The 23,232-nt window shown below is 43.1% G+C and overlaps 2 protein-coding genes and 1 long non-coding RNA gene across 3 annotated transcripts in view; all 3 read left to right on the top strand.

Annotated features, from left to right (window-relative positions):
• The window catches only part of LOC124035399 (unconventional myosin-IXAa-like), a 212,282-nt gene extending 205,916 nt beyond the window's left edge, over positions 1-6,366 (top strand). The window contains 7 exon segments of the mRNA XM_046348850.1: positions 1,643-1,766; positions 2,064-2,117; positions 4,656-4,673; positions 5,078-5,289; positions 5,520-5,662; positions 5,870-5,988; positions 6,058-6,366. Of these exon segments, the coding sequence (XP_046204806.1) occupies positions 1,643-1,766; positions 2,064-2,117; positions 4,656-4,673; positions 5,078-5,289; positions 5,520-5,662; positions 5,870-5,988; positions 6,058-6,366 (979 nt within the window).
• A 4,179-nt stretch (positions 6,367-10,545) lies between these two features.
• scamp2l (secretory carrier membrane protein 2, like) lies at positions 10,546-16,350 on the top strand. The gene is made up of 9 exons (XM_046348945.1): positions 10,546-10,744; positions 11,398-11,475; positions 12,149-12,238; positions 13,194-13,311; positions 13,978-14,106; positions 14,626-14,785; positions 15,067-15,168; positions 15,873-15,990; positions 16,178-16,350. The coding sequence occupies exons 1-9, from the start codon at positions 10,688-10,690 to the stop codon at positions 16,322-16,324; spliced, it is 999 nt and encodes a 332-aa protein (XP_046204901.1). The 5' UTR covers positions 10,546-10,687; the 3' UTR covers positions 16,325-16,350.
• A 635-nt stretch (positions 16,351-16,985) lies between these two features.
• LOC124035497 lies at positions 16,986-20,369 on the top strand. Its single transcript, XR_006838745.1, has 2 exons — positions 16,986-17,063; positions 17,565-20,369. It is a non-coding gene; the product is annotated as an uncharacterized LOC124035497 (long non-coding RNA).
• The last annotated feature ends 2,863 nt before the right edge of the window (positions 20,370-23,232 follow it).

The raw sequence follows: 23,232 nt of genomic DNA, 5'->3' as shown, positions 1-23,232 counted from the left end.
CTCCTATAGTATCCTGCTGCTGCTATGCTGCTACTATAGTATCCTGCTGCTGCTGCTACTATAGTATCCTACTGCTGCTACTATAGTATCCTACTGCTGCTACTATAGTATCCTGCTGCTGCTATAGTATCCTACCGCTGCTGCTCCTATAGTATCCTACTGCTGCTACTATAGTATCCTACTGCTGCTACTATAGTATCCTGCTACTGCTACTATAGTATCCTGCTGCTGCTACTATAGTACCCTGCTGCTGCTGCTATAGTATCCTGCTGCTGCTGCTATAGTATCCTGCTGCTACTACTATAGTATCCTGCTGCTGCTACTATAGTATCCTGCTGCTGCTACTATAGTATCCTGCTGCTGCTGCTACTATAGTATCCTGCTGCTGCTACTATAGTATCCTGCTGCTGCTACTATAGTATCCTGCTGCTGCTACTATAGTATCCTACTGCTGCTACTATAGTATCCTACTGCTGCTGCTATAGTATCCTGCTGCTACTGCTGTAGTATCCTGCTGCTGCTACTATAGTATCCTACTGCTGCTACTATAGTATCCTACTGCTGCTGCTATAGTATCCTGCTGCTACTGCTGTAGTATCCTGCTGCTGCTACTATAGTATCCTACTGCTGCTACTATAGTATCCTACTGCTGCTACTATAGTATCCTACTGCTGCTACTATAGTATCCTACTGCTGCTGCTATAGTATCCTGCTGCTACTGCTGTAGTATCCTGCTGCTGCTACTATAGTATCCTGCTGCTGCTACTATAGTATCCTACTGCTGCTACTATAGTATCCTACTGCTGCTGCTATAGTATCCTGCTGCTACTGCTGTAGTATCCTGCTGCTACTGCTGTAGTATCCTGCTGCTACTGCTGTAGTATCCTGCTGCTGCTAATGTAGTATCCTGCTGCTGCTACTATAGTATCTTGCTGCTGCTATTATATAGTATCTTACTACTGCTACTACTATAGTTTCCTGCTGCTGCTACTATAGTATCCTACTGCTGCTACTATAGTATCCTGCTGCTGCTACTATAGTATCCTACTACTGCTATTATAGTATCCTGCTGCTGCTGCTATAGTATCCTACTACTGCTATTATAGTATCCTGCTGCTGCTGCTATAGTATCCTACTACTGCTGTTATAGTATCCTGCTGCTGCTGTTATAGTATCCTACTACTGCTATTATAGTATCCTACTGCTGCTACTATAGTATCCTACTGCTGCTACTATAGTATCCTGCTGCTGCTACTATAGTATCCTGCTGCTGCTACTATAGTATCCTGCTGCTGCTGCTATAGTATCCTACTACTGCTATTATAGTATCCTGCTGCTGCTGCTATAGTATCCTACTACTGCTATTATAATATATAATAATATATGCCATTTAGCAGACGCTTTTATCCAAAGCGACTTACAGTCATGTGTGCATACATTCTACGTATGGGTGGTCCCGGGGATCGAACCCACTACCCTGGCTACTGCTGCTACTATAGTATCCTGCTGCTGCTACTATAGTATCCTACTACTGCTATTATAGTATCCTGCTGCTGCTGCTATAGTATCCTGCTGCTGCTACTGTAGGATTACGTAGATGTAGTACTAGACTGCAATGTGACCATGGCTCTTCCTGTTCTAGGTGTGTGGAGCTCATCATTGGAGAGCAGATGAATAAGTACTGCGCCCGGCTAAAGGACATCAACAGTCTGGAGTTTGCCGAGAACAAAGCCAAGTGCAGATTGACCCTCATTCGGAGATCAATGGTAAAGTCAAGAGTTATAGCTGTTCACTATCCACAGACCGTATTTGACAAGACATCAACTCCCATCAACTAGCTAACCTATCCTGTTAAAACACTGTTCTTAAATTAAACCCCCCAACTAGCTAACTTATCCTGTTAAAACACTGTTCTTAAATTAAACCCCCCAACTAGCTAACCTATCCTGTTAAAACACCCTTCTTAAGTCAGCCTACCTTGAACCACCTCCTCTTCACACTAACTCTGTTTTCTCCCATTTTAATCCTGTCATTCCCCTTCCTGTCTTTCCTTCCTAATCCAGAAACCTGTACTAATTGCTGTTAGATTTATGACCATATCCCGCAGTACTGTCCCGGTATGTATCCACTCACTGTTACCAAGCCCAGGCTCGCCTAATCATAGTCAGCTGTCAGCTATTTTGTTGTGGCATTGATCACTGCTCACTGTGCCCACCTTGTCCTAATGCCGAGGTCTGCCCGGTGTCCTCCATCCTCACAACATGGCACCACCTCACTTTGTCCATGTCTGGCTGACCTATCTCTCACTTTCTCTCTCTCTGCTCTCTGGCTCTCCTCTCTCAATCTATCTCTCACTTCCTCTCTTGATCCCTTTCTCTCCTCTCTTTTTCTCTCTCTCCTCTCTTTTTCCTCTCTCTCCTCTCTTTTTCCTCTCTCTCCTCTCTTTTTCCTCTCTCTCCTCTCTCTCCTCTCTTTTTCCTCTCTCTCCTCTCTTTTTCCTCTCTCTCCTCTCTTTTTCCTCTCTCCTCTCTTGCTTTTTCCTCTCTCCTCTCTTGCTTTTTCCTCTTTTTCCTCTCTCTCACTTTTTCCTCTCTCTCTCTTTTTCCTCTCTCTCCTCTCTTTTTCCTCTCTCTCTCCTCTCTTTTTCCTCTCTCTCTCCTCTCTTTTTCCTCTCTCTCCTCTCTTTTTCCTCTCTCTCTCTCTCTCTCTTTTCCTTCTCTCTCTCTCTCCTCTCTTTTCCTCTCTCTCCTCTCTCTCTCTCTTTTTCCTCTCTCTCCTCTCTCTCCTCTCTTTTTCCTCTCTCTCCTCTCTCTCCTCTCTTTTTCCTCTCTCTCCTCTCTCTCCTCTCTTTTTCCTCTCTCTCCTCTCTCTCCTCTCTTTTTCCTCTCTCTCCTCTCTCTCCTCTTTTTCCTCTCTCTCCTCTCTCTCCTCTCTTTTCCTCTCTCTCCTCTCTCTCCTCTCTTTTTCCTCTCTCTCTCTCTCTCCTCTCTTTTTCTCTCTCTCTCTCTCTCCTCTCTTTTTCCTCTCTCTCTCTCTCCTCTCTTTTTCCTTCTCTCCTCTCTCTCCTCTCTTGCTTTTTCCTCTCTCTCCTCTCTTGCTTTTTCCTCTCTCTCTCCTCTCTTTTTCCTCTCTCTCCTCTCTTTTTCCTCTCTCTCTCCTCTCTTTTTCCTCTCTCTCTCCTCTCTTTTTCCTCTCTCTCTCCCTCTTTTTCCTCTCTCTCTCCTCTCTTTTTCCTCTCTCTCTCCTCTCTTTTTCCTCTCTCTCTCCTCTCTTTTTCCTCTCTCTCTCTCTTTTTCCTCTCTCACTTTTTCCTCTCTCTCCTCTTTTTCCTCCTCTCTTTTTCCTCCCTCTCACTTTTTTCCTCTCTCCTCTCTTTTTCCTCCCTCTCCTCTCTTGCTTTTTCCTCTTTCTCTCGCTTTTTCCCCTCTCCTCTCTTTTTCCTCCCTCTCAATTTATCCTCTCTCTCTCCTCTCTTGCTTTTTCCTCTCCTCTCTTGCTTTTTCCTCTCCTCTCTTTTTCCTCTCTCTCACTTTTTCCTCTCTCCTCTCTTGCTTTTTCCTCTCTCTCCTCTCTTGCTTTTTCCTCTCTCTCCTCTCTTGCTTTTTCCTCTCTCTCCTCTCTCTTTTTCCTCTCTCTCACTTTTTCCTCTCTCCTCTCTTGCTTTTTCCTCTCTCTCCTCTCTTGCTTTTTCCTCTCTCGCTTTTTCCTCTCTCTCCTCTCTCGCTTTTTCCTCTCTCTCCTCTCTTGCTTTTTCCTCTCTCTCCTCTCTTGCTTTTTCCTCTCTCTCCTCTCTTGCTTTTTCCTCTCTCTCCTCTCACTTTTTCCTCTCTCTCTCCTCTCTTGCTTTTTCCTCTCTCTCTCACTTTTCCTCTCTCTCCTCTCTTGCTTTTTCCTCTTTCTTCTCTCACTTTTTCCTCTTTCTTCTCTCACTTTTTCCTCTCTCTATTGCTTTGTGTGAGCCTGACTGTATAATATAACGGTGTCTTGTGGATGAAAGTTCAAAACATTGACCTACTGTAAGTTAATCATGCAGGTGTTTGTTCATTAGATTTTGACTATGCTGTACTCTGACAGGATGTTCTGAATTTGACAGTGTTTCAACTCAAATACGTTCATATCCTATAGTTCCATATTTTAATGACATATTTTATGCTTGTCATTGTCTGGTTCACTCAATGTTTACTATCTACTAAACCCACGTTGGGTTGTTATTTTTATTGTATTTGTAAGTTTATAGAGTATATTGTATAAAGTGTATCATCACACTTAATCAGTTTCATCCTAAAATACACATTTGAGAAATGTGATTGTTTACTCCATTTCCTCCTGACCACAAATTGTGGTCAAAATTTGGGAAATTATGTCCTACACTAGATGACTCATTATGTAATATAACCTATTCATAATAGAATTTCTTAGATTTTTCTGCCTCTTGTCCCATGATCCAATCAAAGATTGTCCCAATTACATGTGCTGTAGACCGTAGCAGCTCTTTGGTACTAAAGCAATTCCAGGAGAAATGTCCTGGTGTATCATCACATGGTAGCATTATGGAGGACTTTGTAAGAGGTTAGGGACCATATACTGTCCAGTGTCTTTGGCCTCATTTTCACTTTTATATTCTCTTTTGCTTCTCAATTGTTTGTACCACGCAGCCAAACGCAGCCAAAAAGGTAACCCATGCTGCACAGCATCCAACATGATTTTGCGATTGGGTATCTGCTGTGACTGCTGGTTGCTAGACTGCATGTGTGGGGAGCATGAGTCTTGGGGTCGTTATGGGTTTAAAAGGCGAACTATGAAACATTGATGTTTCAAGTATTACAAAGTGTTTTTTTTTTTTTTTTTTGCATGTGCCGTCAAAGTAACTTGGTGGAAGGGCCCTCCCTCCTAGGTAGTAGAAGTAACGGCTGCTGGCTATACAACCTGAAATAGAATTCGCTGCCAGACGCTGTTATTTTCCCTGCTTTGCTATTCTTGTTATGAATCAGGACAATCCTACACCAGGACAAACGCTGGCATTAGTTAGCTAACACTAACTTCTCCCTGACTGACTGTTTTGTGCTTTGTTTCGCAGGGCAAGGGCCACGTACGGCGGTTCAGCTACCACACGCCCTCGCCCCCGGTTAGCCCACGCCTGCCGTCCGTGACGGCTGCAGTGACGCAGGAGAGCGGCGGTGAGGAGGTGGGGGCGGGGAAGGAGCCTGAGGTATCGGAGCACCAGCAGTTGGCCATGCAGCAGGAGGAGAGGGTGCTGACGGAGCAGATCGAGAGCCTGCAGAAAGAGAAGTACCTTATAGCCTTATACCTACAGTAGCATTTAGGGGCGCCCTCAGTCAATGTGCAACGAAAAGCATGTTATAAAATAAATGTAGAAATACAGTATTATACCTTTACCTACAGGATATTTGAGGAATCTTAAATGAATGGCAAAGTGTATCTAAAATTAGGAAAATGAATGACTAAAACTGTCAGTGTGTTTTCCTTCTGCATTGACCTCACCATGTTTGTCACCCCAGGGAGGAGCTGACCTTTGAGATGCTGACTTTGGAGCAGCGAGCATCAGACGATGAGACCCTGGAGTCGGAGGCGTCCATCGGCACGGCCGACAGCTCTGAGAACCTCAACATGGACTCTGAAGGAGCCACCTCCGACTTCTCCGGTATGCCATGATATTAAACAGTACCATGGTCAACCTGTTTGGAAAATGCTTGTTAAAACTTGTGGTCATATTTTAAGTTTCTCTCTACAATTCTGTGTAGCAAAAAGAGACATGAGTAAAACATTTGTTTATTTAGTTGAAGCATATAGTTTTCTACTGCTGCTACTATAGTATCCTGCATCATGGTCTGACCGCTGACCTTTTTAGGTCCCTCAGAGAGAGAACCCACGCTGGCCCCGTCGCGCGAACCAAGAGGTCAGAGGGGAAGAGCCACCGACGCCGCAACCTACGCAGGCAACCAGACTCCCAGGACTCAGTGGACTCCTGTTCTACTATCTCCTCCCTCTCTTCCTCCTCCCACTTCCACCCGTCCTCTTCCTCCTCTGTGGCCACAGCTCGCCACTTTCGCTACCGCTCAAAGTCGCCCTCTTCTGGCTCTGGCTCTGCCCAGGGCTTGTACCCGCCCCAGCCTCCCCACCGCGACATCTTGGACTGTCCCCCCGGCCAAACAGGAGGGGGCATTCGAAGAGAGGTCACAGTTCACCAGCCGAGGCACCTTCAATCCGGAAAAGGGCAAACAGAAACTGAAAGGATCCAAGAACTCACCCTTGAGGCACTCCCATGACAGTGGGGGCCGCAGCAGGGATCCGCCTGACTTACCCCAGCAGCGGGTTTTGTATGGCAGCAATGAGTTCATGGTATGAAGGACAGTGGGAACACCTCCTTCGTCACAGCCCACTCTCCCTAAGAGCATGCGATCTGACCCCCTTCCTCAAACACTCCAGCTCACCCTTTCTCAGTCCACATCCGCAACGATGCAGAACTGTCCCCCCAAGTGCCATGTACACACTGTGTGTCCACCTCAAAGAGACAGGAGAGGGACAGGCTGGGAGTGGGAGAGGAGGAACCAGTAGAAGGTTGATCTCCTGTGGCTTTAACTGCCAACCGCACTCCCCATGGTCCCTCTGCAGGTCTGGGCCTCCCTCAGCCCAGGGAGAGGAGACGTGTGGAGCAGGAAGGCAGAGAAAAGGGAATGCTGGGACACTGGGAGAGGACTACTCAGCATCCGGGAGATCTCCCGAGCAGACGTCCCAATGCAAACTAGGAGGTGGAACGAGGCTAGAAGATGGGAAGAAAAAATAATTAAAAACCTACCGAGCCATTGACTGTGCCGCCGTGTCCATGAACTTGAGATCTCAATCATTGGCTGCTTTAAAGTTTACAGTTAAAAACAATCAATGTAAACAGTGGTTCCTCTATTATTACAAATGTATTTTTCCCTTAAGCCTATTTAATAAATGTTTAATTTCATGGAAAGTATAAATCTATATAACTATATTATAAAGGTATAAATACTGTAACAAAGCCGGAACACCAGTAACTGCTGGGTAGTTGAAGTCAAATATTTATCTTTTTCTTGAGTATCTTGGGCAGAGATGTATGGTATTGGACAAAGGCTGTGTACGTGTGCGTGTTTGAGTGTTAAAGTGTGTGTGTGTGTGTGTGTGAGAAGACCACTTCATGTGTTTTTATGTTTCTGCTGCTTCGTTCCTCTCCTGAGGGAACTACGGCCATGAAAGGGACCAAGTTAGCTGGTGTGTATTCTAGCCAAGGGGATCCCAGCTCTGTAAAGAATGTTGGATGTGTAGAAAATCACTGCATTCACAGCTTAACAGCCATACAACAATTAGAATGTACAGTACAATATGTATTGGACAAATACCATTCTCCTTGCTCTGGATACATGTTACCCCCAAATCCTTGTCTTCCTGAGATATCAGTGTTGGACTCAATAGCAACCAAACAAGGACATGCACTTTCTTGTCTTCTGTCATTATTTGTAACATTTCTTGTTTTTTTCTGGATGTGTTAGTTTTACATTTTTATTGGGATAGTTTTGTGGCGCTGTCATGTTGGACAGTCAGCTGTTTTTCAGGCAACAGTCAAAAATCCCCTTTCAGTTTAAAACATGCTTTTTGTAACACTAAATCACTATCAGCTATCAGACTCAAATATTTAAAAAAGATATATATATATATTTTTTTTAAGGATATTCAAACACCTCACAGTTCTAGTGTTTCAGGGGGAAAGTGTCAAAAGGCCTCGTACCTACAGTGTAAGAAAAAGTTGTTAGTTATACAGTATCAGTCAAAAGTTTGGACACACCCACTCATTCAAGGGTTTTTTATTTTTACTATTTTCTACATTGTAGAATAATAGTGAAGACAAACAGAATTATGTAGTCACCAAAAAAGTGTTAATAAAATCAAAATATATTTTAGATTCTTCAAAGTAGCCACCCTTTGCCTTGATGACAGCTTTGCGCACTCTTGGTATTCTCTCAACCTGGAATTCAGTTCAATTAACAGGTGTGCATTTCGATTAACAGGTGTGCCTTGTTAAAAGTTCATTTGTGGAATTTCATTCCTTCTTAAGCCAATCAGTTGTGTTGTGACAAGGGCAGCTCATTATGACAAGAACAGCTCATTATGACAAGAACAGCTCAAATAAGCAAAGAGAAACCATGGTCCATCATTACTTTAAGACATGAAGGTCGGTCAATCCGGAAAATTTCAAGAACGTGTTATTTCATAGTTTGGATGTCTTCACTATTATTTTACAATGTAGAAAATAGTACAAATAAAAGAACAACCCTGGATGAGTAGGTGTGTCCAGACATTGGTAATGGTACTGTAGTTGTACCAAACAATATTTTTCTTATACTGCATGGTACAGGCATGAGCTTTAATTCAGAGGTTCAAAATCAAAGATCTAACCATAACAGTACATGTCCTAGTATATACACTTCCTGACAAAGATCTAACCATAACAGTACATGTCCTAGTATATACACTTCCTGACAAAGCTCTAACCATAATGGTACATGTCCTACTATACACTTTAAGGCAAAGCTCCAAATAGCTTTGACACTTGCACACTGTCCATTCCAGCCATTTAAGTAGATAACACAAATCCATAGACTTGTACATCAATTATGATACAGAATAATATGTATGTTGGCTGTTGAAAACTATGGGGGCCCACTGGGGCAGCAGGGTAGCCTAGTGGTTAGAGCGTTGGACTAGTAATCGGAAGGTTGCAAGTTCAAATCCCCGAGCTGACAAGGTACAAATCTGTCGTTCTGCCCCTGAACAGGCAGTTAACCCACTGTTCCTAGGCCGTCATTGAAAATAAGAATTTGTTCTTAACTGACTTGCCTAGTAAAGGTAAAATAAATTTTAAAAAATTAAAACTGGTCAGTGTTAGACAAATAGACATGTACACTAAACATATACTGTCTGTCTACTTTCATATTCCATGTGTAGCGAGACACACATCTGCAGTATATTTTCCCATATATACATACTTACTTTTGCGTTGCATTAAAATGATCTCAAACTCTAATATCAAACACCTTGATTCATCTGCAAGGAAGGTTAGTTCCTTTTTATCTTTATCAGTCAGCGTGGTCCACAATTCTGTGCTCTGGTCTGAACTCTCTGGAAGAAGATACTGGGAAAGTATCCTGTCTGTGGTCCTCCGATCTCTGCATAGTACTTGGTGTTCTCCATCTCTCCACTGGTCCGAAGAGTGACTGATGGTTCTACCCTGAGCTGACCACTGGACTGCACTGAACAGGACAACTGCCAGGCTGAATTGTCAAGATACAAATTTACCAAAGGGATTTGTTTAGACTTTAAAATGCCTATTATAAAGATAATTAATGAATTTACAGAGCTGTGCAACAACTCTTATTACATCCATGTATAGAGTGGGTGTCTGTTAAACTATGATTTAGTTTTAAATCCTGACTCTTCGGTAGATAAACCACGTTACAATTCCCACCAAGTGGGAATTCAACTGTTCTGCCTGCGGCTATGGAATCCTGACCTGTTCACCGGACGTGCTACCTGTCCCAGAACTATTATTTGACCATGCTGGTCATTTATGAGCATTTGAACATCTTGGCCATGTTCTGTTCTAATCTCCACCCGGCACAGCCAGAAGAGGACTGGCCACCCCTCATAGCCTGGTTCCTCTCTAGGTTTCTTCCTGGGTTTTGGCCTTTCTAGGGAGTTTTTCCTAGCCAATGTGCTTCAACACCTGCATTGCTTGCTGTTTGGGGTTTTAGGCTGGGTTTATGTACAGCACTTTGAGATATCAGCTGATATACAAAGGGCTATATAAATACATTTGATTTGATTTAATTTCAAGTGGGTTACCCTTATTGGCGTGATGCATAGGTTGTTTGCCTTCTACTTCCCTGTCCCTCCGTTCTCTACACCGGTGTCTAAAAATGGGATGGTAGCCGTGAGCCCATCGGAGCGTATGGCCGTACGTGTGAAGGGCTAATGTGGTCGAAATACGGGACGTGCCATCCCGTTTAGAGGGGGCAGTGTATCGATCCTCACTAATTTGAACAACATTACACGTACCACCAAATGGTTTAACCCTGTCGGCATGATGCGTAGGGTTCGACACAGTTTTGCTTCAATATCAAACCATTTGACTTTACTTAAATAGAACCATCAAGCTTCATGTCAGATTACAGTCCAGATAATACATGCAGTGCAATATAATTAAGGCATGTTTCGTTTAAACTAATACTTAAAAAAAATGTATTTATGGTTACAAGCCTACCATAGCCTACAAATACTTTTCTGAACTGGTTTCAAGACATGCTTTGGTAAACGACTCCCTGATAAAATAAAGGTTAAATAAAATATCAATGAAATGGAATCTTCACTGTACAGCTCTGAGACATGGGAGTAGGATTTAGGAAGTCACGAGAATGTCACATTCGAAACCAATTGTACCCTATTTTCTAAAAATAAAGATAATTGATTTTAAATGAACGCTCGAGACTGCCCCAGATCAGCTGACGCAGTGTGCGTATCCTGCTACGCATGCGCACTGAGCACTGTCTAACAGCACCATCAACAGACTGGGGAACAAGCAGCCAGAAGAGAGGCACAAGCTGGCGTTTTGTTTACCTCCAAAAGAAGAAGATAACATTTTCTCAACATGTCTGGATTTGACGAGAACCCATTTGTAGATGCAGTGGATGTCAATCCTTTCCAGGTGAGCAATTTATTTAGACCTAACTGTAAGCTCTGACTTGCGTTGTCCTTATGTTCCCTTCTGAACGCTGTAAAAGATATACTGCAACATAAACCAGTTTGGTTGGTTGCTGGGTTGGGCCTGGGTCTACTTCCTTGTTCAGATGAGAACGTAGCATGATTGACAATGTTGTGTGCCAGTCATTTCAGTCAATATATTTGGTAGACCAATAAGGACACGTAAATAAGGTGTTCTATTAGCCTTTACCTAAGCAGGTGGCTAGGCCCCATTTGACTTGTATAGGCCCATAGATGGCTTGCTATCAACAACCTGTCCTGTCGTCCGCTCAATTAAAACGACTACTGGGAGCAAGTTGTTTTTATAGACGAGTATATGCCATTTATTGGCCTACGCATGTAAGAAGGTCAGGACTCATTTCCTACCAATAATGATAGTTATGCACCCGTAGCAAGTGCACCTGTCTTGCTGCCAACGAATACAGCCCCCTGCTATTCTCTGTTTTCACACATTGTAATTCTAGCCTAATGAACTATCCCCTATAGGTTTGCGTGGGATTTTATACCTGAAAGAACCAACTATCAGTCAAATAACCAGAGGGAAGTTGTTATTTCGTGTTTTTACTCTAAGAAAATATATTGTTGTCTCTAATACAGGATGCCTCAGTCACACGAATCACCAGCGGTGGGATTGAAACCGTTGAGGAATTCAACCCATTCTCAGCCAGTGCTATGGTAAGATGAGCCAGGAGAAGTGGTGTTAAAATACTGTAAAGTACTACATAAGTCGTTTTTGGGGGTATTTGTGTATTTATATTTTGGACAACTTTTACTCCATCACATTCCTTAAGAAAATAAATGTACTTTTTTACTCCATACATTTTTACTCCCTACATTTTTCCTTACACCCAAAAGTAATCATTATATTTTGAATGCTTAGCAGGACAGGAAAATGGTCCAATTAAACACTTATCAAGAGAACATCTGTGGTCATCCCTACTGCCTCTGATCTGGCAGACTCACTAAACACAAATGCTTTGTTTGTAAATTGTCAGTTTTGGAGTGTGCTGGTGGCTATCCGTGAATTAAAAAATAAACAAAACTGTGCTGCCTGGTTTGCTTAATATAAGGAATATGAAATAATGTATACTAAGTATATTTTAGCAATTACATTTACTTCCAATGCATATTCATATAATGCGGGCACAGTGACGTCGTCATCTTCCTGAAAAGAAGCAAATGCATCTGACAAACATCAAGAGGAAATATGTTGATTTGGGAGCGTCTTCTGATGTGAATGAGGCTTCATTTCATTTCAGACAAGAGTATATGCACATGTGGTTTTGTATATCTACATGCAGATTTCTTTTTATTTGTGATTTTGTGTGTGTGTGTGTGTTTGTTTCAGGGCACCCACACTGGGACCACCATCCCTATCTCTGCTGCCTCCTCCCAACCAGCTGTCCTACAGGCTTCTGCTGTGGGGCCCACCCCACAAGTGAGTAACAGAGACCTGAATGAGGAGGAGGGAGGTTGGCAGTGTGGTACACTGACAATTTTAGACACAACAAGGATTTCCTTTTGACTGTAGCTATTGCTCAAAGCTGAGTACAACACGCACTCAAATTCACTGAACTCCTCAGTTGTTTGTGATGACTAAGTGTCTAAGCGAGGCCACATGAAGGCAAATAATTTCAGCTAGTTTCATATTGTTCTTAATGCTATGTCTTGTTTTGACTGATTTCATGTTGACGCTAATATGGCAAAAATTTGCTAGCTGGCTAACCAACAACTATAACGATGTGTTTGAGAGAAAAGTACTCATTGTGTAAATATATTTATACTTTCAATAAACATTGGAGATTAAATATAGTTGACATGTTGTCACAAACAATCTAAACCAACACCTTCTGTTTCGCCCCATAGTTGTGCCTTGGTTTTGTTGCTAAATAACCAACCCATCTGCATTGATCTGAATAGGCACATTAAAACAAAGGTCAGAGAGAACTGGAAAAGCATCCTGACTTGGTCATACTATTCAAGGTTTTTTGCAAGGGCCCTGGTTTTGGTCCTACTTTACCTTAAGTGGACAAAGTAGTATTTCCATAAGCCAGTACTGTGTAATGACAGTGTAGTTTAGGTACACATTCTTCCAATTGTTGTTTGAGACTTCACATGTCCCATTTCTAAGTTACCTCACAATATAAAGATGAAAAAACAATTGACCTAGTGTTATAGGAGGTTTAATATGAAAATGCAACCGTGTAATAAACAAATTGCACGAGTTGGTATGAATTGTCTCTGCAAATGGGAAGAGATAATTGGGCAGAGAAGGAACTTCTTATTAAATGCATTGTACCCACCAACTTGATGTATTGCAACCATTTTGTGCCCGAACACTCCATCTTGGTTCAAGGTGGTTTGTAACACAGCTCTTTCCCATTGTCCACCAGGCTACTGCGGCTGCTGCCCAGGCTAACCTTCTCAGGCAACAGGAGGAGCTGGAGAAGAAAGCTGCTGAACTGGATCGGAAAGAGCAGGAGCTCCAGAACAGGCCTGGAGGCCACATTAGTAAGCTATAGATTGTCACTTGATTATGTTCAATTGAAATCTGTTTTGACCAAATTATAAATACAAAAGTTGATTCAACTTCTGTTAAAAAGAAAAATGCTATTGCAACTTTTTGCAATAAGGAATTGAGACCAAAAGCTCAAGAGAAGTTTCAAGTGTTTAATACCAAGGATGCCATCAGCTGAGTGCATACATTTAGAAAGCTCACAACACATATTATGCTCTTCCATTGTAGGTGTCACCTCCCCAGCTATACATTTTATGACCCCAATGAGTTTCCCGACTTTCTCCTGTGGAATGTCCATGATCCTCTCTTGTTTACTTTGATGTCAAAATCCCACCCCGTCCATCTTCATCCTGGGCCTGACCCTGCTCTCTGATCCTAGGCAATTTCCTTTTATCTAATTAGTTCAACCTTTCTAAATTAGCATACACAGTTTCATGGCCTGAACTCCATTAATACTCACAGTAATCATTCACTAAACGGGATACTAACAAACTGCAGTTTAACTTGAAACATGCTACATTTTAACAGAATCCATCATGCCTTTTAAATTGACTCCCTACTGTAGTGTTTTATCTTTCTGAGTTACGTTGCACTTGTGTTGTTTCATCAGATTATGTTCTCGTGTAACTCTTCATGGCAGTAAACTCTTTATTTGACAGCAAAAGAAAACAACTGGCCGCCACTTCCCAAGTTTTCCCCCATAAAGCCTTGTTTCTACCAGGACTTCAACGAAGACATCCCTGAAGAGTACCAGAAGATATGCAAGAGGATGTACTACCTTTGGATGTGTACGTACACCTTGCATCTTAAAGCTGCATTATGTAACTTTTTTTGGGCAACCCACCAAATTCCCATAGAAATACGAGTTATAGATTTCTCATTCACATTCAAGAAAGTCTAAGAAGCAGTAGATCTGTTCTATGTGTGCTATTTCTAGGTTTCTGGTTTTTAAGTTTTGTTTTTTCCTCTTACTTTCGGTTTTCCACACCAGCTTCAAACAGCTGAAAATACAATATTTTTGGTTATGGAAAAGGTATAAAACTGGTACAATGATTCTCTACACTATACTTGTTTTCTCACATAAACTGAAATTAGGCGAACTATTCCAATTTTAGCATCCAGGGATTGGTGGAGTGATTTCTGCATATTGCACCTTTAATTGAGTAATTAATCATAGTACATGCTTGTCAGTGACAACAGTCACCAATCCCAAAGTACTAGTCATAAGATATTAGTCCCCAAGCTCCTCTCTCCTAACACTGCACCAGTTTCTTCTAGTCTCACATTCATTTGTTTTGTCTCTCCAGTTCACAGTATCACACTCTTCCTGAACCTTCTGGCCTGCCTGGCCTACTTCACTGCCGATCCAAACGCGGGGGTGGACTTTGGTCTGTCCATCCTCTGGTTCGTCCTCTTCACCCCCGTCTCTTTCGTCTGTTGGTACAGGCCAGTGTACAAAGCCTTCAGGCAAGTTCTTTGCTCAAATATAGTTATAATAATAATAATAATAATATATGCCATTTAGCAGACGCTTTTATCCAAAGCGACTTACAGTCATGTGTGCATACAGAATAAAAGTGTTTATATAAGTAAAGTCCCTTGTGACGACGAAGTTGCTAAAGTCAAAACAGACTGGAACCTACTTAACACTGTAGAATGTCTTAATTCCACATGACCTAATTAGTTTTTTTGTGAAGTCCATATATGTGCGGGTGATTGTTAACCCTTTGTCCTGGTTTGTTCTTCAGGTCGGACAGTTCCTTCAGCTTCTTCTTCTTCTTCTTTGTTTTCTTCTTCCAAGTGTCTGTCTACATCATCCAGTGTGTGGGGATCCCCAAGTGGGGGAACAGGTCAGTGAAACAACATGATACACTAGATAGCACCTCAGGGAATCTTCTTTGCGGAAGTGTGTGAGTGCGGTATGTTTGTGTATGTATTTGCGCACACAAGTACAGGTGTGTGTGTAATATGTACTGTGTCTTTGGGTGTGTAATATGTACTGTGTTTGGTTGGGTGTAGGTCTCCCTTCACATCTTTGTGTGTACGTGTGTGTGTGTGTGTGTGCATCTGGTCCTGCATCTTCTCTCTTGCATCTCTTTGACAGATCTCCTGCTGGCTAATCTGTTGCTGTGCTCTTTGTCCTGGGGGCTGCTTTGTAAGTGTGTGACACTCGGCTCATCTCTCTTACCTTATTTCACACTGTCGTGTTGACCCAAACCAAATTGTGTTGGTGCAGATATTTTATTTTCACATTGTCATTTTCAACATGATTCCAGTAACCAGACCAGCTCAGTAGTTTGGTTCGGCTTAGTAGTGGGAAAAGCCCTTCTGGCTCCTCAAACCTTTGGTCTTGCTTCTTTTGTGGAGTAGGCTTCACTGTCCCGTGTCATCCTAATAAACTTTACCTGTCTGTTGGTCATTGTATGGGTTTGTAACTGTTTGCTAAAAATAATTCTGTCGACAAAGGGTTTTGTATGCCTCATTGATGTTATGTTGCTATGGATTTATTTTCTGAAGGTGTAAATGAGGATGTGTTATTTGTCTTGTTTTCCAGTGGATGGATTTCGTCCATCACCATGATAAGAAGCAACATGGCTGTAGCTGTGGTGATGATGGTTGTGGCCGGTTGCTTCACTGTGAACGCTGTCCTCGCCATCATCCTACTCAAAATGGTATATTTTGGGCTATCTCAATCCTTCAGAATTGATTCAAACTTTATTGCAAAGTGTTGAGGTCATTATGGATAAAACATCCACCCACCAAGGCCAATACAGCCTGAAAAGATTCAGAAGGCAACTCCATTCCCTTCAATAATCCCCTGTCTATCGTGCCTGACCCCTGCCTTCTCCCCCTTGTCAGGTCCACTCCAACTATCGTCGGACGGGGGCCAACTTCACCAAGGCCCAGCAGGAGTTCTCTTCGGGGGTCCTCACCAACCAGACCTTTCAGAGCGCCGCGGCCAGCGCCGCCTCCTCAGCCGCCCAGGGGGCCTTCCAAGGACGCTAGTGATCCTAAAGCCACAGGGCCAGGTTCCTCCCTAACCTTTCTAGGCACCTCTCACTCACTCCAAGCCCCGTTTTGTCCCATGTCCTCAGTGTCTCTGCAGAGGCAACAGAAATGGCTGAAAGGACAGAAACTAGACTGGTATACAGGAACATTACAATTTACTGCTGTATCATGGACATTCTCTAACCACAGCCATTGATGCATAATCCCAATTCAACCACTAGCCCCGTGTATTCAATGTGGTGGAAAATCTGGTAGCTAATCAGAGGGTATAAATGGAGCTATTACCATGTTGATTGGACTTATCCAAGTGTCTGGGGGTTGGTTTGGGATTGGGGTGTCTTGCTGGTATGGGGGTTTGGTTTGGGATTGGGGTGTCTAGCTGGTAGGGGCTAGGGTTGGATTGGGGTGTCTAGCTGGTAGGGGGCTAGGGTTGGTTTGGGATTGTGGTGTCTTGCTGGTATGGGGGTTGGTTTGGGATTGGGGTGTCTAGCTGGTAGGGGGCTAGGGTGGATTGGGGTCTCTAGCTGGTAGGGGGCTAGGTATTGGGGTGTCTAGCTGGTAGGGGCTAGGTATTGCGGTGTCTAGCTGGTAGGGGGCTAGGGTTGGTTTGGGATTGGGAGTCTAGCTGGTAGGGGGATAGGGTTGGATTGGGGTGTCTAGCTGGTAGGGGGCTAGGTATTGGGGTGTCTAGCTGGTAGGGGGCTAGGTATTGGGGTGTCTAGCTGGTAGGGGCTAGGTATTGGGGTGTCTAGCTGGTAGGGGCTAGGTATTGCGGTGTCTAGCTGGTAGGGGGCTAGGGTTGGTTTGGGATTGGGGAGTCTAGCTGGTAGGGGATAGGGTTGGATTGGGGTGTCTAGCTGGTAGGGGGCTAGGTATTGGGGTGTCTAGCTGGTAGGGGGCTAGGTATTGGGGTGTCTAGCTGGTAGGGGGCTGGTATTGGGGGTCTAGCTGGTAGGGGGGCTAGGTATTGGGGTGTCTAGCTGGTAGGGGGCTAGGTATTGGGGTGTCTAGCTGGTAGGGGCTAGGTATTGGGGTGTCTAGCTGGTAGGGGGCTAGGTATTGGGGTGTCTAGCTGGTAGGGGGCTAGGTATTGGGGTGTCTAGCTGGTAGGGGCTAGGTATTCGGTGTCTAGCTGGTAGGGGCTAGGTATTGGGGTGTCTAGCTGGTAGGGGCTAGGTATTGCGGTGTCTAGCTGGTAGGGGCTAGGTATTGCGGTGTCTAGCTGGTAGGGGGCTAGGTATTGCGGTGTCTAGCTGGTAGGGGGCTAGGTATTGCGGTGTCTAGCTGGTAGGGGCTAGGTATTGCGGTGTCTAGCTGGTAGGGGGCTAGGTATTGCGGTGTCTAGCTGGTAGGGGCTAGGTATTGCGGTGTCTAGCTGGTAGGGGGCTAGGTATTGCGGTGTCTAGCTGGTAGGGGGCTAGGTATTGCGGTGTCTAGCTGGTAGGGGCTAGGTATTGCGGTGTCTAGCTGGTAGGGGCTAGGTATTGCGGTGTCTAGCTGGTAGGGGCTAGGTATTGCGGTGTCTAGCTGGTAGGGGGCTAGGGTTGGTTTGGGCACCAGAGTTTGGCAAAGTGTCCTCCATGTTGGTACCAAACATTCCATGACTATAATGTACATTTTCTTTCTAAGTGGAATGTGATATGTTAAGAAAGAGAATGTGTAGTCTGTATTGCTCGTCTCCTATAGCTTGTAATGCTATTACACTATATGCTCCTAGCAAATGAGGAATCCTCTCCCTAGAATACTTTACATTGTCATTTTAATCCTCACTAGAATGAAATAGTTTGGTACCAGCATGGCGCTTATCATTATGAAAACACAATCTCAAATTACGTTGTATTTTTATTCAGTATATCAATTGCGCTCTGTCCCATAGCCTAGTCTTTACCTCGTTATGTTCTCTTCTTCCTCACTGTCCTGCCCTATCCAGACACTCAGGTCCTCTTCTCAGGACATACTGTACCGTTAACACAGAGATCTCCAACTCTAGTTGTGGAGAGCCACTGTTAGTGCAGGATTCTGTTCTTTCCTAACACTAACACACACGTTTCAAATAGTCAACTGATCACAGTCTTCAGTCTCGACCTTGATTTTGGTTCAATCCGGTGTGTTGGTGCTCGGCTGGAACAATGCCTGCGTACCCAGTGGCTGTCCAAGACTGATGTTGGAGATCCTTGTATTACAAGGTTTTGGGTACAAAAATGTTACCGAAGTGGGCATCTGAGGTAAAAACACTGAAATGTCTACTGAAGGAATTACTTTTTATTTTGTGAAGTTTACATTGTTGTTGAGGTTTATTTTTGCTCTGATCATAATATATTGAAGGGATGAATGGTTTTATTTCTTAGATTTGTTTTGTGATTTCATATTTTACTGTTCTTCAATCCCTCAGTAGGGTTGGACTTGCTGAAGTATGATAAGGCAACTGCTGTGTTTTTGTAGATACAATAATGAAGATATTGGGTGACGGTTTAACTAAATGGGAAATAGTGTATATGCAGATGTTAGTGCACCACCCCCTGTATCCTTCCTACTGTACTTTAAAGTAACTGTCCAGTGAAAATCACACTTTTAAAAGTTCCTGTTCTGTTAACTCCTACCCAAATAATGGTGTTGACTCATCCGATACTCAGATTTTTGTCAAAACCATAAATTGGAGAGAAAAAAAACAGTTAAAAAAATGCTAGCTATTTCCTCAGAGGATGAGCTGGCCAATCAGTGGTCTCCTCACAGTAATATTTTTAATAACCAGTATACACCATTCCAACACAGAATAGCTGTTTATTTGTATTTTTATCGTACTTAATTATTTATTTATTTTAATTGGAAGGAACTATTTGTCATATTGTGCATAATTATAGGTCATATTTCATAGAAATATTAACACGGGACCGTTACTTTAATGAACATAGAACTACTTCTGTGCTGTCACCACTACATTTTGGAGTTGGTGGCTTTGGTATTATAACATCAGGACAGGTGGGATCTTTTCTTACAAATCAGAAAAGGACTAGTTCATTTTAAATTGACACTTAATAATTTTTTTCTCTATGAATGAGATATAGACCAGTCAATGTGGGTACTGTGGCATGCTCATAGACATTTCTGGAAGATTGAATGTATTTAGTGCAAGAATAGAATATAGGTACAGCCATGTGAGAATGAGTGAGTGGATGGAGGAATGAGCTGACAGGACAAATGAATGAATGATTTGACTAATTCCATGATGATCTAAATGTATTAATGAATAGTTAGTTATTGATTGTGGACATGTGCCTAAAGTTCAGTACAGTAAACCAAGTCATGACTTCTAATACAGCAATGATCAAAAACTAGATTTACATTGTTGATTTACATTGTTGGGTAGTAGTTACAACACAGGCATATTATTATTTTTAATGTACGGTTACTCTGTAATGTCACTATGCTGTCTACTGGACATTTGCAGTCTTGCTACACTACCACGGTTGGTTCCTGATGTGTCAACTCTCAGATGTTATGTAGCTGACACTGGTTTACTGAGACTCACTGAGACATGACTTTAAATGAGCCTCACCTTCTGCCTATTAACTACCATTATGATCCATCCGTGTTCTGAATGTTTGTCCAGATACTTGTGTATTTATCTGATCCTTCTATTGGGTAGTGTACTGTTACTGGGTATTATCTAGCACAGGGGTGTCCAACCCTTCTTCTGGAGAGCTACCGAGTGTGCAGGCTTTTGTTTTAGCCCTGCTCTAACACCTAATTCAACTGCTCATCAGGGCCTTGCATGACTAGCTGATAGCTTCTGATTTGGTCGAATCGAGTAGGGATGGAATGGAAGCCTGCACAGTGCACACCCAGTAGGTCTCCAGGATGGCTGTCCTTCTGGAGGTCAAGGGTCAAATCTGTTTGTCACTACATATGTCTGACATGTTACAAAGCTGTTATTTTGTCTGAGGGATTTTTACGACTTATCTCTGAAGTAATTTATAGATCTATTGTTACTGCTATTATTCAATAAATGGATGCATTTCTTTGCTCTCTCTTGAATGTCAAAGATTTTGTTTAAATATTTATTTTAATAAAAAAAGGTACATGCCCAGGCTTTCTGTCTGCCTGTGGGGCGTTCAAGTGCTGTTGGAATGAGGAAAGTTATTGTAGAAAGATGCTACCCAACTTTTCCACTTGAAAGTATCAGAATCAACCAACAGGAAGCTCTACGTAAATAACGTACGTTAATTTTAACTCTGAGCCGGTGGTTCCTAGTTTCTGACTTATTATGAATGTGCCAACAGCCCTACATGTCGTAGGGTGGTGATGTCTCCCGCTTTCCTCTCGCGTGCAATTTGGGGACGAACGGCACTTGGATCCTGATTGAACCATTTGTATCTTCTTAGGGGTTTTAACATGCAGCCTGGCTTCTAATCATACAGCATTACTGCAGCCTATTGTACCTAAACTAGCTGACCCATCAACAGTCCCATTTAGTCAGAGAGAATTAGTTATCTAAAAACATCTATACAATTAATAATATGAGCGATCTGACAACGCAGGGGAAAATAAATATGACAGCGAACTCTAAAAATACAGATCATTTGAGAAATTGACTGAGTTATTTAATTAAATTTTATCTAATCAGATTATTTTTAAAAATGTTTTGTTTATTGTGACAGATATGAATAAAGGGAAGATACAGGGACCGGGATTCGATCCCACACAGACAGGGGGACCATATGAATGTCGAATCACAAGGAGCTATATCAAGTTACCATTTAACTATTAAATCGACCTCTTTTCATGGACTAAGAACTGGAGTGGTTTATCTTTAGAGACGTGAGTTCAAATCACCACACTGTTGCCAATTACAATGACATTACAGTCTTAGTGGAAACAACAACAACTAGTAGTTTAATATAAACAAACAAAAGTTAGTTCTAAAAACTATTTTTAAAAGCAAAAAAACAAGAGCTGTCCAGGTTATAACCAAAAATATGAACGTGATTCAAGCGTTGCGATAGAAAAACGTAGTCCCATATCATTTTAGCATTCAAACATGTTGATTATAACAGTCAGGAGGAACGTTTGGACTGATCTGGAAAAGCTATTTTCTACTGCCGTTTCATGCCAGCATGATAGCTGTACTGTTTGTTTATGGTTGATCTCGGTACTTAGGTTGACCTTGGTTCAAGGTACGTGAATGCATGCAACTTGATGCACCGAGTTTACAAGTCGTATTTCCAAACCCTCAGAGGTCGAGAACAATGCATTACATCCAACAAAGCTGTGGGCCTCCAGGGACACACTGCTGCAATGCTTTCTGGGTGATGTAGTCCCTCTTCACAAATCAGTGTTTCCTGTGACCTCATTTCTACTGTGTCTGGTGAAGTCTGTTCTGGTTAAGATCCAGGTCAATCATCCCATGGTGTGGAATTGAAAGACAACCAGTATCTCCCTATGGTATGGCAAGCAGGAAATCTGTTCATGAAATAAGAACACACCTCTGTTCCTGTTATACTGTAGATGGTCTCCTTCTCTGGGTGAACACACCTCTGCTCCTGTTATACTGTAGATGGTCTCCTTCTCTGGGTGAACACACCTCTGCTCCTGTTATACTGTAGATGGTGTCCTTCTCTGGGTGAACACACCTCTGCTCCTGTTATACTGTAGATGGTCTCCTTCTCTGCTCCTGTCATACTGTAGATGGTCTCCTTCTCTGCTCCTGTCATACTGTAGATGGTCTCCTTCTCTGCTCCTGTTATACTGTAGATGGTCTCCTTCTCTGGGTGAACACACCTCTGCTCCTGTCATACTGTAGATTGTCTCCTTCTCTGCTCCTGTTATACTGTAGATGGTCTTCTCTGGGTGAACACACCTCTGCTCCTGTCATACTGTAGATGGTCTCCTTCTCTGCTCCTGTCATACTGTAGATGGTCTCCTTCTCTGCTCCTGTCATACTGTAGATGGTCTCCTTCTCTGCTCCTGTTATACTGTAGATGGTCTCCTTCTCTGCTACTGTCATACTGTAGATGGTCTCCTTCTCTGCTCCTGTCATACTGTAGATGGTCTCCTTCTCTGCTCCTGTTATACTGTAGATGGTCTCCTTCTCTGGGTGAACACACCTCTGCTCCTGTTATACTGTAGATGGTCTCCTCTGCTCCTGTCATACTGTAGATGGTCTCCTTCTCTGCTCCTGTCATACTGTAGATGGTCTCCTTCTCTGCTCCTGTCATACTGTAGATGGTCTCCTTCTCTGCTCCTGTCATACTGTAGATGGTCTCCTTCTCTGCTCCTGTTATACTGTAGATGGTCTCCTTCTCTGGGTGAACACACCTGTGCTCCTGTCATACTGTAGATGGTCTCCTTCTCTGGGTGAACACACCTCTGCTCCTGTCATACTGTAGATGGTCTCCTTCTCTGCTCCTGTCATACTGTAGATGGTCTCCTTCTCTGCTCCTGTCATACTGTAGATGGTCTCCTTCTCTGCTCCTGTCATACTGTAGATGGTCTCCTTCTCTGCTCCTGTTATACTGTAGATGGTCTTCTCTGGGTGAACACACCTCTGCTCCTGTCATACTGTAGATGGTCTCCTTCTCTGCTCCTGTCATACTGTAGATGGTCTCCTTCTCTGCTCCTGTCATACTGTAGATGGTCTCCTTCTCTGGGTGAACACACCTCTGCTCCTGTCATACTGTAGATGGTCTCCTTCTCTGCTCCTGTCATACTGTAGATGGTCTCCTTCTCTGCTCCTGTCATACTGTAGATGGTCTCCTTCTGAACACACCTCTGCTCTGTCATACTGTAGATGGTCTCATACTGTAGATGGTCTCCTTCTCTGCTCCTGTCATACTGTAGATGGTCTCCTTCTCTGCTCCTGTCATACTGTAGATGGTCTCCTTCTCTGCTCCTGTCATACTGTAGAT

Source organism: Oncorhynchus gorbuscha, linkage group LG05 (genome assembly GCF_021184085.1).
Source record: "Oncorhynchus gorbuscha isolate QuinsamMale2020 ecotype Even-year linkage group LG05, OgorEven_v1.0, whole genome shotgun sequence".
Lineage (NCBI taxonomy): Eukaryota > Metazoa > Chordata > Actinopteri > Salmoniformes > Salmonidae > Oncorhynchus > Oncorhynchus gorbuscha.
This window is presented reverse-complemented; position numbering and strand designations above follow the sequence as displayed.